The sequence below is a fragment of the Lissotriton vulgaris genome, chromosome 8 (assembly GCF_964263255.1).
Source record: "Lissotriton vulgaris chromosome 8, aLisVul1.2, whole genome shotgun sequence".
Taxonomy (NCBI): domain Eukaryota; kingdom Metazoa; phylum Chordata; class Amphibia; order Caudata; family Salamandridae; genus Lissotriton; species Lissotriton vulgaris.
Window position 1 is genome coordinate 712,696,763 of NC_141696.1, and position 25,878 is coordinate 712,722,640.

Sequence of the window (25,878 nt, forward strand, 5' to 3'; positions counted from 1 at the left end):
AATTCACGAGCGCCGAACACCACAGTCTTTTACTTTCCGGCTCGCAGTAACCGGCCAAAAGAATTAGATTCACACTATTGTGATCAGAAAACTACACGTCCCCTGAGGAAGGGCAAAGCCCGAAATGCATTGGGCCACCGGGCCACTTGCTTGAACATTATGAAAACAATAATGCGATGAATTAACAAAAATAAAAATAAAAAGAATGAAATCAATCACATAAGAGCACCTTGATCATCTTTTTCGAATAAATTAATGAACAATCTTTTCAAGTGCCCTGGAGGGACACTGATCTCGAGGGAACCAGGGCGATTTTCAGTATCGTTTCACCCCAAGTACAGGGGGTGTTACTCCACGGGCACCACCCATCTATATAGACATTGACTACACTTCACACTGGTGTGCGTCTCCTACAAGCCACTTTGGGATACAATATTCTGCAGAACTCTGGTCCTTTTATCATGCACTAATCTGGAAACATTCTATTTACATTGAGTAAGGAAGTCCATCTTACTGATACCGGTGCCTAGCTTTTCCATTTAATGTGACTGATTTAATCCACTTAACACAGCTTTAAAGTAGACAGACATATTTCATTTGGGTATTTTTGTTTTTATCCATGTTACTGATATGCACACACAAGGTCCCTTGGCAATACCAAAGAAGATTAGAAGTCCTGTGATGTCACCAGGCAATACCAAAGAAGATTAGAAGTCCTGTGATGTCACTTATTGGTGAGGTCACCTCTTGTGATGTCACATGCAAATCAGTGGGGCCTCACATCTTCCCTTCTGTCCAGGACCCCAAAAATCCTAGCACCGGTCCTGCAGGCCCTTAACCTTGACATTGAAGTGAACTCAACTCAAACAAAACAGACGTTGTTCTGTTTGCTAAGAATCCCTCCTTCTGGTCCCCCTCCTGGGTTCACTCCCTATCCCAGCCACACAAGTAAGAAATTTAGGAGTTATCATGGACCACACTTTTCTTAAGGAGATCAGGTTAATTCAGTTACTTACTTAACATTTCTTACCTTACGAATGTTAAGGAGAATCCTGTGTTTCTTACTGATAGATGCCTGGAAAACTGTAGTGTCCTCACCCATTCTGTTGAGACTAGACTACTGTAATAGTCTGTACAAGAACATGCTGCAGCTTCAGGTCCTCCAAAACGTGGCTGCTAGACTTCTTTCTGGGACACTTAAATTCTCTCCCATTAAACCTGTGAATATGGACCTCCAATGGCTCCTCATCATTAAAAGAATCTAATACAAAGCACTCTGTATAGTCTAAAAGGCTTACCAAAATTCAGTTCCTGCTTTTTTCAGACAAACACTCGTCTGGTATTTTCCCAGCAGAACTCTTCAATCCTCCAGCTTAGAGCTCCTGGCAGTCCCCAGATTCAAAAAAAGCTAACTGGGGACGTCGAAATGTTATCCTGGACAGTGGCGGTTTCTCTGTGCGGGCGTCGGGGCTCCGCCCCAGGTAATTTGCACTTAATGATTTAAGATCACATCATACTGAAGATCACGTTTATTTAATTGTAAAAAATAATACATTCCAAAGAACACACGGGGCACAGTCTCTCTGATTCTGCTGCCCAGCCCCAGTCACCGCCGCACCAAGTTTACATGATTATCAGTGGCGGAAACTTTCGTGACGTCCACTGATTGATTGCTGCTCGGTCTTTTGCCGGCTGAGAACCTCACAGCCCTGAAGGCTGTGATGTCATCACTCGGCAAAAGACATGGCCTGGAGGCCCAGTCTCCACCCCCTGATGGCGTGGAGATTAAGTTAGCCCCGGGCGTTTTTAACACAAGCCCGGGATTGCTAACGTCTCCACGTCAATCAGAGAGTGGAGGAGACTCAGGGGAGCTTGCTGTCGTGTCACCACACCCCCACCCAACTCGTCACAGGGCGTGGTGAGACCCACCCTGTGACGATTCGGGATAGGGACCTGCGCAGACTCACTTCTTTCCCCCACATGCTTGCAGTCGGAGCCTGAGAACGAAGTAGCAGCCATTTTATGCCTGCACTAGGAGACTTGTGAAGCAGCCAGCAGGTAGGGCCCCCCAAGCGGGCAGGTTTACATTTAACTTCTCCTGCACAGACTGTATTGATGATATTCAGCTGAAGATGATAACTGGAAAATTAAATTTGTCGAGTGCTTGAATAGGGAAGTGCGTAGTCTACTGTAACACCAGGTGCCTGCAACTCTGAATGCACGTCATAAGTCAATATGAATGTGGAATACATACACGTGCTGCACGTGTAGCCTCAGACGAGACAGTAAATTAAATTATCTCACTTGTGACTCAGCGCGTCACATACTGGTCCAGTGTCCAGACCATCCAACTCCTTTTATTTACTGCATGAATGAATGTGAATTCAGTATGCAGATGAGCGTGTGAATGATGGTCACGATGCGCATGCAATGCGAATTTTGAAATTGCTTTAAGCCCCGATTGGGCAGGGGGCTATATTTGATTCTGCGGGGGAAGGGGTAGGGCTGTGCAGCACGCAGTGTGCATAGACTTTTTTTCTTTATGCCACGCACGCACCCGTCCCCACAACGAGCATGAGTCATTAGTGGTTGAGGCAGTACTGAGTTGAGGTGGTGAGCCAGATGCCATTATGCTGCAGGCACTGCAGCTTGGCCTAGACCGCCTATCTAACATAACTGAAGGCAGGCAGGCAGGCCAGTGCGCCCATCCCCCCCCAAACCACCACCAGGGAGTGTCGGTAAGTAACAGCCTTAAGCCGCTATATTCCTTAAGCATTTTTTTTTGGTGTGGCTTGTCGTGGACTTGTGGGTGATATCACGTTACAGTCACCAGCATCGGCGTGGTAGCTCCAGCTCTACATGAAGTCCGGCCCGGGTTAAGGTTAAGTAAATGGGCTGCGTGGCCGGGCAGCCTTGCAGAGCACCGGCCCCTGCCCTTCTCCTTCCAGCCTTCTCCTGCCCTGGGCCGGACAGAGGCATTATACTGGTCTGGCACCTCGTGCCCAGCGCCAGAAGCATAATCGCTCAGAGCAGGCCTTGGACTCGTCCCTAGGTTGTTCACTTTGCATTTCACTTCATACGCATTAAGTGAAATGAGTGAACGACCGAGTGACGAGTCAAAGGCCTGCCATGAGCAATCATGCCTCCGGCGCAGGGTACTGTGTGCAAGTACAATGCCACTACCCACCCGGGGCCAGGAGGAGAAGGCTGGAAGAAGGGCAGGGGCAGTGCAGGGCTTGCCTTTAACTTTACTTAACCCCAGATTTTAGCTGCTCGGCCTACTCTGTAACAACAAATTGGGGGCTGCCTCACACACACAATAACCTTGAGATAGACCGAGCAGCTTCCCATTCATTTCCAGTAGGAAACAGTTGACAGAATACGAGGAGGCCTTTGAATTTGATAAACTCTTGTGGGTGAAGAAGAGAACCGCCTGGTTCTCATTTATCTTGCCAAGCTGACATGTATTCATTTGTTATTACTTCATCAGGTTTTAATATTCGAAACGATAATCGAGATAACGAGAAGAAGTTTAAGGCGCATTTGTCACATTTGGTTTGGTTTTTCACTTCACTGTGATGTTCGAGTAGATCAACTGACGTGAACCACAACTCCCAGAATGCACTAGATTGTTAAGTGAAAAAATAAAGGCTCCGTGTCATAGGTGACGTAAAGTCAGCTGATAGCCTGACCCATAATCCACTGTGTTTGAGGAATTATATGCTCGTGTGTGACCATTGTCTACCACTCTCCTGTCAGTCAGTGAGGTTTAGCTGTAGGTGAGAGAGGAAAATAGCGCCAGAAGAGGCCAAAGCACTGGGACACGGCCCGCTGCAACTGTGAATATCCCAGGGAGTTACCAAGGATATCCACTGACTGTGGTGTGTGCTTGGCCCCATTCTGCTTTCCAAGGCCAGCTACCCATATTTTGAGACTCTTTGGCTCCTCTTCAGATAAATGGCGCCTACAGAGTGCATTCCCCTGCCACGTGCCACTTCTTTTACAATCACTCAGCTCAGCCTAATTCTCGCTTGCAGGAGCCATTAGCTGGTCCGGGCGGGGTGAGTTCACACATCACCCTTGCCAATACATCACTGGGCTTCCTGGGCACACACATTGCTGGCTTTGACTCTTCCCCAAACAAAATGTAGTTCCTGAGGCTGTTCCTGAAAAGACTGAACACGGGGTCAGATAAACATTTTCACTGATTAAGAGCACTTTTGCACAAGCCAACTGCTGCTAAAACATTGTAAAACAATGCTGGCTCAATGTTGTTTTTACAGAAAGTTGGTAAGAGGAGCTGTTGTTTGTGTCAGTCGGTCAGAGTAAGTGCTGCCCACGCTTGGACCACTGCAGGTGTTTGTTTCTGCAATGTACAGTCGATGCAAATGTTGCTTTTGCACTGGACCTTTAGTGACTATGTTGTTTTTACACTACTCTTTCTGTCTAAACGTTGTTTTTGGACTGGTTCTTCGTTGGAAAAAAAGTTTCTATGTAAATGTAATTTTAGTACTGAATTGTCAGTGCAAATGTTGCTTTAGTACTGGGCTGTCAGTTGTTTTTGCAATGAACTGCAAGTGCAGAGGTTTTTACACTAGTCTTCCTGTTTGATCGTTGTTTTTGTAGTGGACTGTCCGTGCAAATGTTGTTTTAGTACTAGACTGTCAGACACAAGTTGTTTTTGCACTGGATTGTCAGTAAAAATATTGTTTTATGCACGTTTCTTTCGGTGTAAATGTTGTTTTAGTACTAGACTGTCCGACACTATGCAGGATGTTTGTGTGGCCACAATGATTTACAAAGTGACAAAAGGCCCCTTAAAACTGTCTGATATCATGCTTGAATTAGAACTACTCAGCCATGTAAGTCCTCTGCATTAGTTACGCATTAGTTGCTTAAGGTGTCTTTGTAATCTAAAGCAACTCCTCCTCCTGACATGTCGTTTTCAGAGAGTATCTAAACTCCAAAACAAGCCTTGCTGGGTCTATAGAACAGCCTGAAGTTCTTGTCAAAGTTTTATAAACCTGCACCACCTGGCAGAAATAAAGCATTTGATGTGATTGTTCACGCACACAACCCAGTCAATGCAGCACCATGAAAGGTTAATCTACAGTCATGGTACAAACCAGGAGATTCCCTCCTCTTCCCATGCTGTGTCTCTCACCCTCCCCTCCTCTTTCCCGCCTTCATTACCTGTCTACTTCCGCTGCTCCAACCCCCCTCCCCTGAATCTCTCACCTTGCCTGCTTTTCCCCTTACGTATTTGTGCTTATTGTTTATCTCGACCTTACAAGTAACTATGTTGTCATGCTCTAAGAACTATGTAACCTTTGTAACAATGTAAGCTGTAACTATGATCTGATGCTCATGTAAAGCGCTCTGATACCTCCGGGTCTAGCCAGCGCTATATAAAACTTTAATAATAATAATAATACGCACTTTTTCCCACTCATGAATGTTTTGCTCACAAGCACAGAGGGTGATATTGATAAGCCGACGCTGATGGCAGCAACCAGCCAGAATTTTACTGGAGGCAGTAGTGGAAACTGTGCATCATATAGGCCTTTTCCAACTGTAGTGGGACATAGGGTTAAAACATGCATCTCCAAACTACTTATTCTTAATGTGCCCACTCTGAGTTTGCAGCTCCTTGGGGCGATTCATTTCAGGTCTATTGAGCGCATGCTTTCACTCACTCAACGCATGCGGCGCTAAAGCAATATTTGGAGCTGTCCCGGTACAGGACAGTGTTTCGGCCCACTTTACCCATGGGGGAATCGAGTTGTAATTAAAGTATCTGCCTTTTGTCTGTCCGGTATTGAGGCTCATGGGGTCTCGTAGTCTACAAATAAGGTTTTTGTTTTCGTAAGTACATGCTGCTCACCAAGCTCTCCGGTGTGTCTTTAATCCTTGTAAGGAAAGCGATGTGCACAGGATTTCAACCCGTTTAAACAGTTTTTCAAATTTTATATCTGTAATTTTATGCTTTGGATAATTACTCATTGTGTACAACTGCTTTTATCTACATCACTGGGAGTTTGTTAAACTAATGAAAAGGTGAAATTCAATACAATTGAGCTGTAGGTAAACCGCTAGGTAATTACCGGAGCAACAACCACTATCGGAAAAAATACAAGTCACTACCAAGGTTTTGGGTGGAGCGTGAAAGAACTCTTCCTATAAAGGTAACAGCAGCCAGAGCCTAGCCATGCCCCAGCCTTGCAGACCCTCAGCTGTTATGAATATCAGCTGTGCACCCTCTCCAATGCCAGTGAGCCTGGCATGTATGTATCACTGCATCAGCCTGGCTGATGAGGGTTATGAACCCGAGACCGGTCCCAGGATGCTTGTTTCCGGTCCAGGGAAGACATGGCTTGGCAGTTCGGGCTGGACTGTTCCCATGAGGCACAGGGTCAGACTGATTTGCATATGGCCATGTCTGACCTGGGGTGGCGGAGTGAGCTAAAGAATGGTGATGGATTAAACCCAGATCAGTTGACTGGGGGTGAGTGTTTGATTTGCTAAAAGGCTCCGTCCATCATCCCCTTTTGTATCGCTCAGTCCGGGGACAGCAGTACATATGTCTGCAGGGTGTGATTGGTGGTTACATGGATGACATCTTTCTGTTGGTAAAGGCTGTAGTTCTTGTCCGAGGCCCCTATTTGGGTCAACTACTCAGAAAGTCTCAGTGGGGCAGGCCAGCAGTAACGAATTAGAAAGCCTCCGCATTTGACGGTCGGTCGTGGAGACCTGCAGAGCCCAGGGACAGGGATCCGGTTGATCCAGTATCTCCCCTCAGGGAGCCTTACTGCATTCCGCATCAATCCGTGAATTGTATTTACTTGCATTAATAAACCATTTGCCAGGCAATTTAGTAAATGCATGCATTATTGAGCAGCGCCATGTAATGGTGAATAATAAGTGCCAGACCTCAATGTTCATATAAATGAAGCACAGCTGCTACCAGAAAGATCGAGGGGCATATTTTGCTCCAATATGTAAAGGAAACCAAAACTACATTATGTCATGAGCAAACCATGACTCATTTACTTTAAATGTTGATGGAGGCATCCACTCCCACTCTTATGCATTCCTCCATTCACCTATGCAATTACATCCACACATCCTACCCTTACCCATGCCCCCAGCTATGCACTCACCTAATCTTTGGCCCAACCACCCTTGAACGCACACTTATCCTGCTCAGTTATCCACATGGATCTGCGTAAAGCTGCACATTCACCCATACCTATTCATCCCGACCCTAAACTTCCTTGGCTTCAACCAAGCACATATCCATCCACTCTTACCTGCGCATTAATCCATCATCTAACACCCGGCTGTTCAACCATATGTTCACATGTGCATCAAGCTAGTTATGTGATTAACACCGATCCACCATAATATGCACATACAGTCACCCAACAGTCTCTTTAACTATGTATTCCTCTTAACAGCCATCAGCGCATCCATTGACAACCACCTGTGTTTGCATGTTGCCTTTTGTGTATTGTCTCACTGCATATCTCTCTACATTTTGTCTGTATATGCTTCTGGGTATGCTTATAGTGCTACATGAATGTGTTTGCTGTTTATGTATTTAAACATATACAAAGATATTACACACAAGCATTGGCATAGCCAATAGGTCTCACCTTTGTTGCATGGCTAAGCACTTATATGGTCCCAAAGGCGAGACCTCTTGCCTATGCCATTGCTTGCTCTTAATTATTATTATTTTTCTTATTTAGTAGAATGCATGTAGGCTAGAGTAGGCATGTAGGCTTTAGTGCATGTAGGCTATATAAATGCAATTGCAATTATGAGTACTTAACGAGGTCAAATTAACTGCTATGAAATGTTATATTGTCATTTCAATGTTATTGCACTTTAGCTCTTGTGAAGTGCTGTGCAGGGTTTGTTTGCCTTGTGCGGGGCCTGTGGTGGGTAGTCATTTTGCGATTGGCAACTGGCGCAGTCTGTTATTCCATCTGCCCCTCATAATGTGGTAGTTTTACAATTATATCATATGAAGATTTCATTCACCTCCTGTGTACTTGGCTTTGAACAAATGATTCATAAAGGAAACAGACAAGCACAGGTAGGGGAAACATTTTATGTGTTGCATGTATATATTTTATCTCTGTATGCTTGTGTTTTTTGTTTATACATGGTGCCTTTATGCATGCTATTGACTTTCAAAAAATGAACACTAACCAATATGATATTCAATTCCATGTGGAAAAAGTAGGCATTTTACTCTGATGGGCTACCTTGAATGCCACTTTATCTCACGTAGCCACTGGGTCAGTAGACAGATCCAACCTATTTATGCAACATTGTTAAAATATAATGTGGTTTATTGCAATTTAGAATGGTTTATTCATGAGGCCTTGGAACTGATGATAGTTTTAGGGGAGGCAGTGGCCTGTTTCTGTTAAGCACAATGGCTTCCAAAAGTCTTGAAAATCCACCATTTGGCTGCTAATTTTTCAAAATTTTCTCGGGGGGGGAACCCCCCCGAACCCTCCTTAGGTGGTTCGGGCTGGCTCGCTGCGCTCGCTCGCACGGTGTGCTACACCAATAACTTTACGCCTTACCACTTTCAAATCTCACCAGCCGCCACTGATCCTGGGCGCTGCTAAAACTTGGAATGCTTTACCATTCTTCATTTGCTCCTCCTCTAGTTTCCTGGCTTTTAGGAAGGCCTTGAAGACTTGGCTTTTCTTCCATTAGTTTGCCCAGGTTTGGTACTAGGAGCTAGCGCCAGGACCCCTTCGGGCAGCTGCACGCTTTATAAAAACCCATTAACATTAACTATAGGGCACTCCCATTCTTTTCCACAACTGCTATGCGTGTTCAGTTTTTTTCATACACATGTGCTCCTTGATTGAGTATGCCTCGATGATGAACTTTATAACTAATAAGCAGGGTCGGACTAGCTTATAGGGCAATCAGGCAATTCCCGATGGGCTGGTCTGACAGGTCAGTGTATGGGCTGGGTTTTTGGCTCTTTTTATGGTCTGCTGGGGCAGTTTTTACTGTTTATTCATTTATATTACAACAAACATTGCCTGCAGCAAGCTCATAGTTTTCATATCTTGCAAAACACTTCTGCGGCGTGTCTTTACATGTTCAGACCTGCCCTAATTTGCAAATGTGGGACACTTTTTTAGCAAGCTGGTTCACTAATGGGGGACACTTTTGTTTTGGCGCAAGCAGTGGCGGCTCCTCCGCTAAGATGAAGGAGCGTCGCCCAACTGCTTTTAAGCAGTGTGACGAAAGGAAAAATAAAATGATAATAACTTGCTGTTATTATCATTTTATTATTGCCAGCTGCTTTGTGGGTGGGCTGGGCTGCACTGTTCGCAGGGCAGGGGAGGAGTGGTTTGCCCACTCCAAGTGCGCATGAATGCTTGGAAGGCCCTCTGGGGCAAACCAAACAGTCATATGCACTTTGCAAGCTCTCCATGCAGAGTGCATTACAGCCTGCATGGAGAACATGCCCAGGCCCCCAGACTCTGACTGAGCGTCGAACCACGGCGCTCCGACCAATCACAATGCTGCATTACAGCTTGTGATTGGTCAGGGTAGCCTGGGTGCTTACTGATCACAATGCTGCATTGCAACATTGTGATTGGCCAGGAGAGTCTGGGTGAGCTACCTGATTGCTGTTCCGGCCAAGTCCGACGGAGGAGAGACGGAGCAGAGATGTGGATGCGGGGGTGATCTAAGTGTTTTATTTTTTACATTGTCCCCCCCCCCCTGCCCCGACACCCCAATTTATGCTGGCCACCACTGGGTTCATGGCCTTTTTTCTGTCCCAGTCCGACCCTGCTAGTAAGGTCAAAATGTTGACAGTATAACAAGAAAACTATGACCTTGCTTCAATTAAGAAATTGCACCGGGTATACAGATTTGTGAACCCATAAATGCCAACCCGAAAAGGGTCAATTGTTCTGTATATATACACGACTAAAAATGTTGCTGTTACTTGCCACTGTGTGCTTACTGTGGGCAATGAGCACAGTACCATTTCTTTAGCTGTATTAATTTTTTATCTAAAATAAATATCCTTATATTGGATAGTTGTGCTTTCGGCTATTTATTGCTATGTTAATCTATTTATCAGAAATAGTTTTGAAAATGTATTAAAGTGAGGTATTTATGAACCACTAGTTCTTATAAAAACATTTGCTTCTTATAAGGCATAATCGGGTGTCCTTATGCTTGATATTATGTGCAAATTGAGGCTCTCAATCTTGGTCTCATACCAGCCAGATAAACACCTTCACATTTCTGTAAATCTGTATCAACAAGGATGTTGGTACCTTTAGGGACATCATAAAGAACTAAACGAATCTCAGTTCCTGTATTACGGTCACAGGGAGATCAAAAGTGGGGGTCATTTGAGATTTTTTCAGTCAAGGGATTCAAATTATCACCAAACATGTTCACAAGACCCTGATTCACAGAGCTCCCAAATATTTGCATTTTTAAAGTCCCATGTAATTGGTTAACCATTCAAAGAGTGTTTCAGATTGAACTGACGTAAATCTTCATCAAGTTTATTTTGAGTCCTGAACATGCAGACACATCTAACATCAATTCTAGAAGGACAGGGATTGAGATCTCAGGTTAGAAATGGTGAGCAACATATTGCACTAATTTATAAAACATCCATTTATGTACGCCCACAAAAGTGTAATTGTCCACAATCCTTTGAGAAACCAATGCCAATAGGTTCAGGGTGAGTAAAAAGAGTAGTGGTGAGAGCTAGTACCACTGCTACTTGCCACGTGTGACCTGGAAGGAGGTATCTCAGAGAAAGCTGCCAATAATTCAATTGGGCTGCTGGGCTGATGCAAAGCCATTTAAATCTATCCATGAAGTTATGGACCATTGCAGCCCCTCGGGGTTCTAAAGAGGTACCCCCATTCAAAGTGATCACATACTTTTTCGGCATCAGAAGAGAGAGCTAGGTTGCTGGCATGATAATTTCAAATTAGCCACTGTAGGTAAGAAAAGTATGCAGAAGAGAGACCAGTGACAAAACCAATGTGGCGGAGGAAGCGTGAAATGGTCAGGAACTATTCCATAATGTTTTTGAGCTACACTCTTAAAACGTATTTTAATGTTGACATTGATGAATGGTATTGAATGACTGCTGAAGCACTGTAGTAGGTTCTCTCCAGGTGTGGATATGAGGGCGATGGTCGCTTTATTATATTTAGATCTGAATGATGTAGTCTGTTTGGCATACTTATAACTTATAAACATTAAAATGAAGCCATCCTCACCTCATGCTTTCCCTGATACCATTACATTTTCAATCCTTTTGGGATATCGCCTTTCAGTGGTTGTCGCTTGCTCTTAGAATGCCAGTTTTGGGACTGTGAACACTTTAGGAACCTAGGGGCATATTATCAAGGGGGTTTATCTCCGCTTTTTTGGCTTTAAAAGCCAAGAAAGCTGAGATAAAATTATCTCCCTATTACCTAGCTGTCGCTAACACCAGTTAGCGACAGCTAGTAGGAGATGGCGACCATCTTGGGCCCCACTTTGCATGTCAGTGATATTTATCACTAATGACATGCAAAGTGGGAGTTTGCAGCAGAGTACAAAGTTCCCCAGGAGAAGTGTAACAGCGTGGAGAGAGGAGTTGGTATTGTCAGTACCGTGGCTGGAAGGGTTCCCTAGTCGGAACTTAGAGAGCCTCACACACCCAGAGTATTGGGTGTGAAACACACCATTACTGGAGGGTGTCCAGTGTCATCATCGACTCACTGCCCCTCGTCAGACCGGCGCTGCAATGTCTGACGGAGTAGCCAAAGGTACTCTTTTGGCGGGGTTCTTTTGTTCCTTGCCGATGGTGGGTGTAAGTGAGGATGAAGAGAAGTGTAGTCAGTGCAAACGTGAGTGAAGAGAGTAAAAAAGGTAATCAGTCCACAATCCACTTTATTAACCTGGCTGGTTCCTTAGTTAAAAAGGGGTGAGAGGAGAGTTAGAGACCGTATAAGTGTACAGAACACTAACTCAACCCCCTGGTGTGGTCAACATGTTTCTCGCCAGGCGGCGATTCGTCAGGACCTCAATAAAGTACTACACACAAACAGTATGAACTCAATGCTCAATCTCTTTGAAGAAAGCAAATACAACCTCGCTGGGTCGGAGGAAAAAGAGGGCCACGGGGTCCTGCTCTATTTAGGCGACCTAGAAGTAGGGAAGAAATTTAACAAAGAAAGAACAAGTCAAGTAAAATATTACATAGTGACTTCATGCTCAGATAGTGTACCGTGACTTTGGTGACAAAGGCTCCACACTGTGAGGAGTGAGGGGGGTAGGTGTGTGTGGGAAGGGAGAGCAGTTGTACCGGGGTTTGGGTGCAGAGTCCCTTCTGAGTCATACTAAATAAGACATGAATAAAGTTTCACATTTGGAGGATTTCCAGAGTGCGTATAAAACATAACTGTGGTGTGACGCCAAAGCTTACAAGACAACACCCAATACCTAGGAGACAACAGCAAAAGGCAGCAATGGTCAAGTCCTTACCCTAAGGGGATTGTATAGGGCCTCGCAGCATACTCCCATGAGGCCAGCGCTATTAGGTTGGTGCACCTATGGGGTATATAAGGTAGGTAAGGATTAGTATGTGGTTAACCAGAAAAGAAATGGGGAGATAAAGGCTAGAAGCATAGAGGAGGCTAGTAGTACAATTGACAACAGTGTTGGCGCCCCCAGATAGCGTAGGAGACACTATCCAGAATGAAACTCACAGTCAGTGAAGGTGGTAAAGACTGGGAGGAAATATCTCCACTATATCGAACCCCCCCGTGTCACAGTAGTGGAGCGTTAAGGATACACCTCACACTCCAGTCCACAGCATAGCACAGGGTTGGAACCATAGCTGTGGATATAGGGTATTAATGTGTTATACCCGGCATGCCTGGATACCCACGCCGGTGAAGAGAGTCAGGGCAAATGGAGTATGAACTCTCTCTAGTTTTTGATTAGCGAGTCGATAAGCCGTTCAGAAAAAACAACACGTGAGTGAGGACGACTGTTTATTTATTTATTTTTTCACCATGTACACTTGGGGTAAGCACCATGGTTCTGTCACAAATTTTCACTTTTTATACAACATGAAGTGCATGCATATCATTAAGTATGTTACATAATTTACAGACATTTGAATAGAATACTTTTGTCTTGCTTCTGGCTTCTGTCCCAGATGAAGGGCGATTCAGCCCGAAATGCATTGGACTGAAAAATATGGTGTTTTGATTGAATATAACGAATATGCAAATTAAAAAAATGGAATGAAATACGAACTTATGATTATAAATAAGACTATTTCCACACAAAGATCTCTCATGAACTTTTGTTTACATTAATGGATTTGGTTTATTCCAATTGCACAAGAGTGTAGCGCCAGGGGATGCTTCCAACATCAGTTGGAATCACTTTTTTGATGGCAATGTAAAGCCAGCACACCCCAGAGAGAGAGCCTGTCACCTGAGGTAGCATGATACACCCTATCACCAGAGCTATCCTGATACACCCAATTATTATAAAGAGCCAGGCAGCCGGGGCCCGTGTAGGTAAGAGTGGTGGGGCCTGGTTGAGGGGGGATTTCAACGGACGATGATGAGGGTAATAAAATTATTTATTCAATTTTCCATCATCATCATCATCATCATCAGTCGAAATCCTCCTCCACCCGGCCCCACCGCTCTTACCTGCATGGGCCACGGCTGGAGCCTGTCACCAGAGAGAGCCTGATAAACACTATCACCAGAAAGAGACTGATACACCGTGCCACCAGAGATAACCCGGCAGAGCCTGAAACCTGAAAGAGCATGATGCACTCAATCACCAGAGAGAGCCTGTCAGTGTTCACTAGAGGGAGCTTGACAAAGCCTGATAGAAAGACAGCCTGGTACACCCTGTAATCAAAGAAAGCTTGGAAGAGCTTGGCAGCAGAAAGTGCCTGGTATACCCTATCACCGGGGAGAGTCAGGCAGAGCCTGGAGGTAACTGTTAGCAGTGAAGGCCTGGGAAACCCTCCCACCAATGACAGCCTGATGGAGCCTGGCATATTGTATCACATAGAACGCCTAACAGATCCTGTGTCTCACAGAGAACACAACAAGCCTAGTGTCTCAAAGAGAGCCTTAAGGACCTTATCTGCCACCATAGAGATTGGGGGCCTTAATAGCAGAGCCTGAGAGGCACTACAATCCTGTCAACAAAGAGAGCCAGAGACATTCTACCACCAGAAAGTATGAGAGGCCAGAAAACAACTGTTAGAGATTAAAAGACTTCTTCTAAGCGAGGGCCCGAGACACACTACCACCAGACATCCAGTGAAACCAGAAATCATTTCAACAAGATTAAGACTGAGAGACAATGGCAGCAAAAAAAGGTTGAGTGAGATACACTGCCTTAAAGGAGACTCAAACACCTGTAATAATGCCCCAGAGAGAGTCTGCTAAACCGTAAATCCGGAGAAATCTTAACAACATTAAGTAAGTGAGAGCCTGAAACCCCGTGTCACCAGAAAGTCTTAGAGCAAAAGAGATATTGACAACAGTGGGAGGCTGACAGGTCCCATGTCAGAGAGAGACTGAAAGACCATGACACGCTAAGAGATCATGGTACTCTGCAAAATTGCTCACCTACGCACTCACATCAGCACCCACCCTTAAGAAAAACAATTGCTCAGACCATCCACTCCCCAATAGTCTTTAACTGTCTTTTACAACCCACTCACTTGCAACATTATTGTCAAACCTCTCAGTATAATTCACCAACATATCACATTACGGATTCACGCAGTCCTCCATATGAACATAATTTAGCCTCCCCTGGCCGCCACAGCATGACTCTTACATCAAACTTTTCACATCTCCATTCACTCTGAGTTGAGGGGTGACCTGTCCTGTTCCGTTTGATGGCTTTTTGTGGGTGTTGAGCCCTGAACTCGGGTGTTTTTAGGGAGTACCTCTGCTATACAGGAGTTGACACCTGCAAAATCTTCTTTTCTTGAAAATTGCTTTGCCGTGTGAGGACTGGCCTACTAATCAATTTAAGTTATCCCATTGTGAAAGTTTCGTTTAATTAAATGTTTTGCATTAAAAAGACATTAATGCATAAACATACAAAAGACATTTGGAAAGAGAAGTTATGTTTAATCATGTTACAGATTGACAATGGCTAATATAGGCCAGAATATTAAAATGGCTAACGTTGGTTGTCATCTTTGTGACATGTGACAATTTTATTTCTAGGAGAGATTGGGTTTAATTATTGAACGTGATGTTCTTTTTCCTTCTTTCTCATGTGAAGATTTTTTTCTTTTCTTTGTGATAATCATGGAGTGTTTTAATGAAAAGCACATTCAAAAAGACACCTGCTGTGGACAGCCTGGTACTTGTATCTTATACCGGTACAGCTAGTGCAGTCTGAAGGACGCAGATGGAAACTTGTATTGTTAAAACTTTGAGAACATAACAAACACATAATTGGAACATCTTGCCTGAACCTAATTGGACAGCCTTATCACAGCTGTGTGTATGTGTGTATGTGTGTAGGATGTTAGTGTTGTGTTTAAAATGAGATGAAGATTTGAATTGAGTAGTAATTCTTAGGGCCTGATTACGACTTTGGCGGTCCTACAGCGGATGGTGCAATGCGCCATCCGCTGTAGGACCGACAAAACTGTGGTTTGACTGCCCGCCAGATTAGGAGTTAAATCCTGATCCGGGGGCGATGCTGCGGTGGACTGCTAGGTTCATAGAAGAGCCTATCATGCAGATCGCCACAGTCACAGCGCTGATTGCACTTTCCTGCATATATGCCACACCATGCAGGAAAGAAGGTGCAAGTACAGGGGACAGCAGATGTGCCTCCCTGCATGCACCCTAGGCCTAACTCCGGCAGGGGGGCCTGTTAGGGCTCCCTTTGTTGCCATTCTGCCACTCTTTTCATGGCGGGTTCACCGCCTTGAAAAGGGCGGTGAAATGGCAACTCAGAATATGCTCTGTGGTGCCAGCTGCGATACCGCCAGCATATTTGTGCTGGTGAAAGACCGCCTGCCCAGCTGGATCCTTGATCCACCAGTTCCTGCAGTCTTGTGGCGGTCTGACTGACAAAGTCGTAATACTGTGGGTGGTTCCACAGTGTGGCAGAAGTCGGACAGCAGTCATGGGTTTGGCGGTCCTATGTACTGCTGAACTCGTAATCAGGCCCTTAGATTGAGATTTAGAATAGAGCAGAGCAGGAGATTTTAGAGCACTCTCCCAAAGAGAGACACTGACATTACATTGCCTTTCCCTTTTGGGGTGACCCCCATGCTGGTTCCTATAAGATTTTGATCTAACTTGAACTGAGTATTAATAAAAGCATACACATTCTGATTATTAATTAATGCTAAACTGATTTTTGCCTTCTGTAAACCACTTTCTTTTAATAAAACTTCATGGTTTGAAACATAAATATTCTCTGTCTTTCTTGCGGGCCCAAATGTGCTTTACATTTACTGAATGTGTTGACCTACCAATTGAACAGGTTTAGATGTGACAAAGAATAACACAAAAGGGTAGAGGCAAAGGAACTGCACCTATTAATATAAGTGGCTAAATAGTCTTGTGATGGTGCTCAAGAAACCAGGGAGTACAACCGTATTTACTCCCTATTGAGCAAACACCCAAAATACAAAAGAGAATTATTTTGGAATCAGCACACATCAAAGAAGTATCATATAAGTCCTTTTACATTACATAGAGCACAGGTTTTGAGACCTACCAACAAACAGAATAAGGACATTGTGTCCAAATCCAGACAAGTATCATTCATTACCAAGTACAACTCGTACAGTATCCATGTGTACAATGTGCATCAAAAAAACTGGCACCTTCTTATTTCAGATAGTATTCCAAAAGACATTGTCTCTATTAAACCTAAAGTAGTCTATAAAAGAGGACCTACCTTAAAAGATACTCTATGTCCAAGTTATGTCAAAACCAGGCATTGTAATAAAACATGGCTCCCGGAGAAGCCTAAGGGGTTCTTTGTATGTGGCCGGGGCTGTATTTGTAAATTTGGTAAAAACAAAACCACCAGTTTTTCATACAATCATTCGAAACAATTTGTGGTAAATGACTTTATCAACTGTAACACAACTTTCACCATCTATGTTCTCATATGTTCCTGTGGGAAAACATATGTTGGCAGCAGTATTCGGAGCCTCAAAATACGTGTGCAGGAACATGTTAGGGCAATCAGGAATTGTGATTCAAAATATCCCATGGCCAACCATATCTGTACAGTTTCATTCTATTGAACATGTAAAAGCAAATGAAAGAGGTGGGAATAGAGAGTTGGTTTTCTGTCAATTGGAATCAAAATGGATTTGTCGTTTAAGAAATGTCCAATATGGGCTAAATCAGAACAATGAGTTTCACTATTTTCTGTAACAAGGGATTTTAAGATCTTTAAAATAACTCATTGTATACTGGGCATTGAATGGTTTGACCAAAGACTGTGCATTGAATGGTTTGACCAAAGATGGAACTTTATGTCCTAATTCAAAGGCTATGATTTACATCTCAACCTTATTTTGTGACATATATTATAGTAATCTGGTTACAGATGAATGTTCCATGGCATTGTCAAACGTGTGCATTTTATGTCACAATGTGTCACACAAGGATTATGCTGTAGATGAATCATTTATGACAGTGTTCAATATATGTGAGACAACTCTATTTCTGACAAATGATGTGTTTTAGAGATTGTGGGATGGTCCTATTCTTTTATATAATCGTGGTATAGGTTGGCCTTCCATTACCATAATGACATCTCAAAACATAAGGGACATATTATTTAACTTTTGTTTGTTTTTTCTTTATTATTTGTGGGGATTTTGATACTGGGTTATTGATTTGGTAGTCACATTTGGGTGTTTCATATTTTTACAATTATTCATTTTCGGGTAAATTACACTTGTATCACAATCTTCATATCGCGTAGTTTGGAACATGATTAGCTCTATTGTATATAATCATGCATCGTTGAAGCTTGCATATAATCTCCTATTGAAAGATACGTTTTAATGCAGTACTGAATAGTCTCTTCCAGAATGATGAATCTTTTCCAGAACGATTGATATATTCTGTTCTGTGTTTTTATCACAGTCTTATTATATTGGTACCCTGAATTAGAGAAAAGTTTACTATTATGTGTACCTTTGTGGTTGCTTTTCGTGCTACAAAATGGCTGATATGGTTTTATTAGAGCCACCTTTGCCGTTATAAATTATGATAAATAAAAGGTAAGAAAGAAAAAAATATGGATAGAAATAACTTGTGTTTCTTTTTCCATGTGCGATATGTATTTATTCAGAGTTTATATCTCTCTTTGAGAATTACAGATATGGCTCACTTCCTAGCACGCATGCTGTATTACGACATTATCTTGCCATTACCGACACGTTTTATTATTGCGTCTTAATTTCTTTAGTGATTTCCTTTAAGAAAAATAGATATGCTATACCCTTTTGGTGCATTAATCGTTTTTGTGATACTATCTGGTAGTTTTTGATATACTCTGGTATTGTGGTTGATTTTACCTGTCAAAAAATGGCCGACATGCTTTCTCGTATAGGTAGACTTACGCTTTGAGCGTTACCCGTCTTAAAATGGCCAACATGCTTTTTACTTGGGTCGCAACCATGGTAACATATATACTTCCTGGGTTAATGAATACGGCGTTTTTTGCCACACCCCCGCACAGGTGCTTAAACGTTGACAATTCACTACTGCTATATAATGGGTCAGTTCGTAACACGAATTTTGTTACTACCTGAACGCGGACGCTACTTTGTGTTTCTGGCCACCATGCCTCGTAACGGTGAGTTTAGGCTATAGTTTTAGATAACTTTGGTTGTGCCTCTCGTGTTCTACTTGTAGTCTTTGATGGTTGTGACAGCATTGGATTAATTTCCCGCAACTGGGATTATGACTTAGTGTTCTGATAGTTGAGGTTGCACGTTTATTAGCTATTTTGCAGCTTGTGGGTATTACGATAGTATAAGACTAATTTTTCGTGTTTCCCTTTTCGTTCATTTTTTCTCCACAGTTAAAACAGCTACAGTCTGAATATGACAGGTACCTTTAACTTTGTTTAGACATTCCTATTTTATTATTATTTTAGAATATATTCGGAGCTATGTCTGTGTGTATGTTTATTTATTGTAGAGACTGCTGAGATTTCTTTCTTACTATATTAGATTGCGCAGGATGAGGTTATATCCTGCTTTTTTTGATATCTCCCATCACGCATTATTCTCCATGTTGAAATGATTGTGTATTACACATTGTGCCATGCATATAGAGAATGCAACTTTTTTAATTTATGAACCTAAAAAATAGTTTTTGTGCTTTTATATATCAGGCAATGGGTTCAATATCTCTTCTATGAATTATATTAGGTTTATCAAATTTCAATTCTGATCAAATTACTTTTGTGTATACATGAGGAGGTCCGATGCGACCAAACTTTGCTAAAAAGGTGGTTTTTGGACAATTATGGTGAAATGTGAGAATTACTGTGCCATTCTATAAATGTGTTCTTTACATATTATGCTCCGATATTGATAATCTCCAGTGTAAATTATTACACTTATTTGAGTCCTATGTTGCATGGAATTCAATTTATGTGCTCTTTTATATTATGTCATTTATGATCTCAGCTGAATTTTATGTTATGTCACTATTTTTCCAGAATGCAAGGAATTGTAATTTGATGTATCCTAATATAAGTAACTTTTTCACAATTGACCTAACGCTGACCCTTTTTGAGGTATGTGTCAATATTTTGTTATATTGTGCGTATCATCAAGTTTGGGATGGATAATGTATGTCAATTCTTTTTGCGTTGTTTGAACACATTATGAACATTTGATATAATAACTGTGGCAGTTTCCCCCAAAAAATGTTCTTGGTATTATCATCTTTGGAAGTGACTCTATTGAATTTGTAATTCATTTCAGAAGTATGCCTTCCCTCTCTATCGTTTTACATCTCTTTGTAACTATTAGTTATGTGGTTCGCGAGAACACGCTATGAAGTATAAAAGCTAACTTGGAATGGTTTAAAATGCCCTCATATGATATTTAATGCCCTTTTTTTAATTGTGTATATTTGTATATATCGTTTTTTAATTTAGTTCATGTTTTATTTTTAGCCCTGAAGAAGTCTCGATCACGAGATGAAACACGTTGGCTAAAAGAAAATCACTTGTGTATCTGGATTTTATTGTTTGGATCAAGTAATAAAGAACCTATTCCGATCATCAAGTGGAGTTCGGACCTGCTCATTATACTATTTCTCTTTGGACAGGTTTAGATGTGAACTCGATTCACCCCGATAATACTTTATGGTTCCCAAACGTGCACAAATAAAAGCGCTAACACCATCACAGACCACTCTGGGGACTGACTTTTGGTCTGCGTGTCTTGGAGACGGTCCACTGTCTTCGGTCTCCAACTGTCAACTTGGAGTTATCTCAGCTATAGCATCCACTTGTTTCTGTATGCGTATTGTGTTTGTGCATGTTGAGTATGGCAATGCTTTTTAGGCCTTGCTTCTAATTGTCATATTGTATTTAATTTAATATTAATTTAACTATAAATAAATATGTTGTTTTATTTTGATATCATTTTCTTGCCTGTTTTTTCATAAATTGTAGCTGAATTAAACCTGCCTATCTAGAAGTTATCCACGGCGCCCCCTCACATCCTGATGAATATCTAGTACTCTAACACTAGTGTAGAGTTTCCATGTTTATTCAGCTGGGAAGGCTGTGGTGGGCACTATGCCAAATACCCGAGGCAATTAAACAAAGATGCATCTTGGACACCAACACACAAACAAGGACTGATTGTATGACGCGTATTAAATAACATAAGTAAGAAAGCGGATACTGCGGACTCAAGGGATTCCGGTCACGCCTGTGCGATGTACCCACTACGAAAACCGTTGTGGGCAGAGTTGTGGCACTGTATGCATAAAAACAACCTACGGAAATGCAGCAATAACAGTCCACTCAAGAAAGGGAGCACATTGAGCAGACCTCGGTCGTCTCCTGTGGCGTTTACCTCTAATTTTCATTTCGTGAATTTGGTTCTTAAAAACGTGGCAGGCTGTGTTTTCCAAGTATAAAACCTAGAAAGCCATACGCTGTACAGGAGGCTCTGAGGAAAATTCATAATAAAATAATAACCCAGTATTTCAGGGTCTGGCACTGAACCCAGGAGCAATATTTCTCAGCATAACAAAGTCCGAAAATGTGTATAAGAAAGGTCTGTGAAAGTTCCTTATGGGTCGCTTTCAGGACTGGTGAGTCGAGGTTCCTTCAGCTCATCCAGCATTGAAAGTAGCCTGCAATGCCCCAAGCTTCCTTAATTTTCCCTGTGACCCGGGTGACCAGTCCACACTTTTCCAAGGGTTGCAAATTATCAAAAGATTGAAGTTTAACAAGATGTTCAGTGGCGTGACTTCCACAACCAGGAGGCAAAGACTTCAGGCAAAACAAACTGCTTGAGACATACATAAGTTACGAAAAGTCGAAGAAAGATGTATTAATCACTGTGGGCCTCATTTATGAAAAGTAATGCATCGCTGCGTTAAAACAGCGATGCGTTACTTTTCACTGCGCACTCCTTGCGACATTCCTGATGTGTCATATTTAATGTATGACGCATCATGTCGCAAGGAGTTACAGATACGTCAGTATTTCTGACGTATCTGTAAGCGCAAAAGTGACGCATTGCTGGAGTGTGTCACAAAAGTGACGCAACTCCAGCAATGCGTCCTTTCACATGGGGAAAGCCCCATGTGAAAGGGCTTGCGTCAGTCTTACGCCTGCTGTGAGGCAGGCGCAAGATTTTGACGCAACAGCGTCCTAAAAGTGACGCAGTGAAATCTCATAGATTTCACTGCGTCACTATTACGAGGCTTTTTGCGGGGGAACGCCCCCTCTGCATACATTATACCTGACCCAGGTATAATGTGGCGCAGGGCTTTAAAAAGTGACGCATCTACCTAGATGCGTCACTTTTTAAATATGGCGCACCAAGGCGCATTTTTTACACCGCTGGTGCGTCACAAAAAGTGACGCACCGGCAGCGCAAAACTGACGCAAGGCCTTCATAAATAAGGCCCTGTGTGTTTATTAAGATTTAACTTTGCTGCTACTCGACTTTACAGCCTTATTTTCCATTAAAAAAACAATGTCATGGCAATGATCCTCTGGTGGACCAGCGCTGAAAGAAGTATGAGTGATAGAGACACACACACGAATTGCTGCTGCGGAGAAATAACGTTCTTATGGGTACTCTGACAGGCCCTGTCGGAAGCATTGACATATTTCACAAGTTTGTCTTCAGAACAGCCTTTAAACCTACGTATAGCTTTGTAGCTAACATATTTGGAAAGCTATGTTGTAAATTGAATAGACAACAGGTGTTACTAAAAGTTTATTTAATGTTACTAACTTTACCAAACTGTGCAATATGGAAGGCTGAGTCTGCCTTGTCAAAATTCAAACTTGTGATCTTCAGATCACTGCATGTTTACTTGCAACCGTTTAATGCACAGAGCCATCCTACCTACAACCCAAAGGCTTAAACGTCATCTGAAAACCACGTGAGTATAACTACCCTATTCACAGTTATTGGAGTACGTAAGATGATCTTCAGCTTGCCTATGTCTCGATGTAGGAGTGTAAATTTACATTTTACATTCACATAAGATAAATTTAGATTTGAAAACGGACTTTTTCATTAGTAACATTACACCAGTATGGTGTAATTTTATGTGTGATTAAATCTCCTGACAGAGGTGGGGAATTAGTGCTCCAGGGTCGAGATGTCTTGGAATTTGGCGAACACCCACAAACTTGCAAGTCCATGGTTGTTCACATACTATAGTACAATACTTCTCCATCCTAGGTATGGCTGGAAAATTACAAGAACAAGACTATGGGCCCGATTTAGATGTTTGGCGGATGGGTTACTCCGTCACACTGGTGACTGATATCCTTGTCCACCGAAATTTAAATCCCATAGGATGTAATGGGATTTCTATTTCGGCAGACAGGATATCGGTCACCATTGTGACGGAGTAACCCTTGGTGGGCAGGATATCCATCACGGTTGTGATGAAGTAATCCTAGTCGGCAGGATATCCGTCACCATTGTGATGGAGTAACCCTTGGCGGACAGGTTATCTGTCACCGTTGTGATGGAGTAAGCAGGGCTCGAGTCGGGTTACCACGAGGGTGGACGGTGTCCCCCCACTTATTTTACCGGGAGCTCGATAACTGGAGCAAATGGAGCCACCCATTCACTCCTTGGCCTCTCTGGGGGGAGATCAGAGCTCATTCAGAATGCTGCTCATGCGCTGGCTTCTCTGATGCAATAGCATCTAAGGGGTGATCGAGGGGAGGCAATGAGTCTGATGGTGCAAGCCACCTTTCATGACGTCACTTCCTGTTGTGACGTCAGCCTCCCCCCACTTCTATTTTTAGGACTTGTGCCCTGGGAGTAAGCCTTGGAGGACAGGCTATCCATCACCGTTTTGATGGTGTAAACTCTCTGCCACCATCTAAATCAGGCCTTAAGTTCCCGCCTCCCTTGAGAATGGAGATAAACACCCACGAAATTGGTGGTATGCAATGGAAGGGTTTTCCCTGTCGATAAATTTTATTTTCCTATGAAGAAAAATGTTTTAAAGTGCCAAGGAATTTACACATGCCTAAATGTACACCTACTCCATTTACCCATGTGTAAATGTGTGGGCATATGAGTACTCCTGGAGAGATGAGACTGCTGCAACCTCTCAGGTAACACCCACACTGTTGTTGAGAAGTCCAAAACAAAAGAAATGTATGTCAAACATAAGAGTAAACCTAAGTGAGTACAGTTACTTATGTATGTATGTGTGTGTGCGCTCATGAGTTTGTGTGTCTATCACTACTGTACTTTTTTTACACTTCTGGGCACTGTAACATGTTATTTTGTGCACAGTGTATACACCGCTGAACTATGAAAGGCAGAGATCTATTGGAATTCATTCTTATTTACCGGCAGTTTACTTACAACATAGACCCCGGAGCAGAGCAGGCAAATGTTATGCACAATTGTAACGTGGAGCAAAAAAGTGTCTGAGAGAAAGTTACCACCACTACGGACATATCTCGGTGCGCAGCAAGTAATCCTAGCTCCCGTGTCAGAAGCGAGCTTTTAACTCCCTGGGGAATATTCTTGGCCGCTCCGAGGCAGAAGGAATCTCTAAAGAAGTCAGGCAGCTTAGATGATACCGAAAAACAACAGCGAAAAAATAATAAAATGATAATTGAAGAAATGGGAGATGCCTCTTGTTTAAAAAGTCCGGTGAGGTGTGGGGGAGCCCTAGGTCAGACTGGCCTATAGGGCACCCGGGAAGCGCCCGATAGGCTGGTCTGAAAGTTATTTGGCTGGTTCTGAGCTGGGCCGTTTTAATGATCTGCAGTGCCGTTTTTTTAAAAAACTATTTCTCACACCTATAATCGTCTCTTGACACTTTCTAGCTGTTTAATTCGCTAATAGATCCCCGTTTTCTATTGGTGCCCGGTCTACTTTCCACCTTAGTCCGACATCAAGACAGTAGCAGCAGTTCTTTTACCTGAGTCCTGGTGATGATAAGGTGGAATAAATCTTTGCTCGGAGACGGTGCCTGGTGCTGAATTTCATACAGTTGCTCTTGCAGCAGAGACGTCATGATAGGTCCGCTTTGTCCCTTATCGCTCCCTTGAAACTGATCGCGAGTCTCCACCTGTGTGCAGCCGCGTGCAGGTCTCTCGACGTATATAGTGTCCGGCCTCCTGCCGCACCGGGGCTCGCGCCTCCCTGCTGGATCTTGCCCAACGGAACAGGTCTGGGTAAACATCAGCGGTTGGCTCTGCCTATTGAATGGGGAGTGTTCTTTCATTATTACGGGAACAAACGTAAACTCATGTTGAAAGGGGCCTCGCCACAGTTTCCAATCAACAATCAGCAAACAAGCAGGCGGATAACGCTATTCAAGAAAGGTGAATAGAAAATGAATCATGCGCATTAACCATTGTTTCCTATCCATCTTCATAGTTATGTGACACATGCCAAAGCAGTGGAGATTTATTGCACAATTTAGACGCTTGAAGGTATTGACTAGGAGTCTTGACCATAAACATTTTGGACTGAAGGTAAAAGGGCGTGAGCAAAGCAGGCACGGACGGGCACCATCCCTGCCCAACCCTTCCTTGGGGGACACGACTCCTGGAGCGTGCAGTGTGTGTACCATTTAACGCTTCCATTGGATACAATGAATAAACAGCACTTCAGAATTGGTACAAGCGTAAGGAACAGTACTGTGGTGTTGGAGTGCAAGCTTGACTCATGCATAAGCAAGATTTCCACACACAAAACAGACACAGCACTAGGCAGGAAAAGTACACACTTCGTTCACACCCACAGAACACATATCAATTTCGTCAAACAATACAAGCTTCCTATGCATGCAAATACCATGGAAAGCACCTGCAACATTATTCCAAGTCTGTGAATACACACACACAAAGTGCAGCATTTGGCAGCAGTGTAAGTTCCCCTCACACACAACACAGGTACCAGATGGTCAGCAGCAGGGCAAGCTAAGATATTGTTAGATCTGGCATCCTTGGCATGGTTTCCCTTGACTTTTCTTTTGCCTTTTGACCTGTTTTGCTGACTTCATTTTTTGCTGGCTTTAGGACTCTGGGCACTTTCCCACTGCTAACCAGTGCTAAAGTGCATGT

The 25,878-nt window shown here is 43.0% G+C and overlaps 1 protein-coding gene across 1 annotated transcript in view; it reads right to left on the bottom strand.

Moving 5' to 3' along the window:
* The window catches only part of LOC147697913 (F-box only protein 36-like), a 260,391-nt gene extending 235,511 nt beyond the window's left edge, over window positions 1-24,880 (bottom strand). The window contains exon 1 of the mRNA XM_086933368.1: window positions 24,729-24,880. Coding sequence (XP_086789494.1) covers window positions 24,729-24,824 — 96 coding nt within the window. The 5' untranslated portion in view covers window positions 24,825-24,880. The remainder of the gene's footprint in view (window positions 1-24,728) is intronic.
* Between the last annotated feature and the right edge of the window lie 998 nt (window positions 24,881-25,878).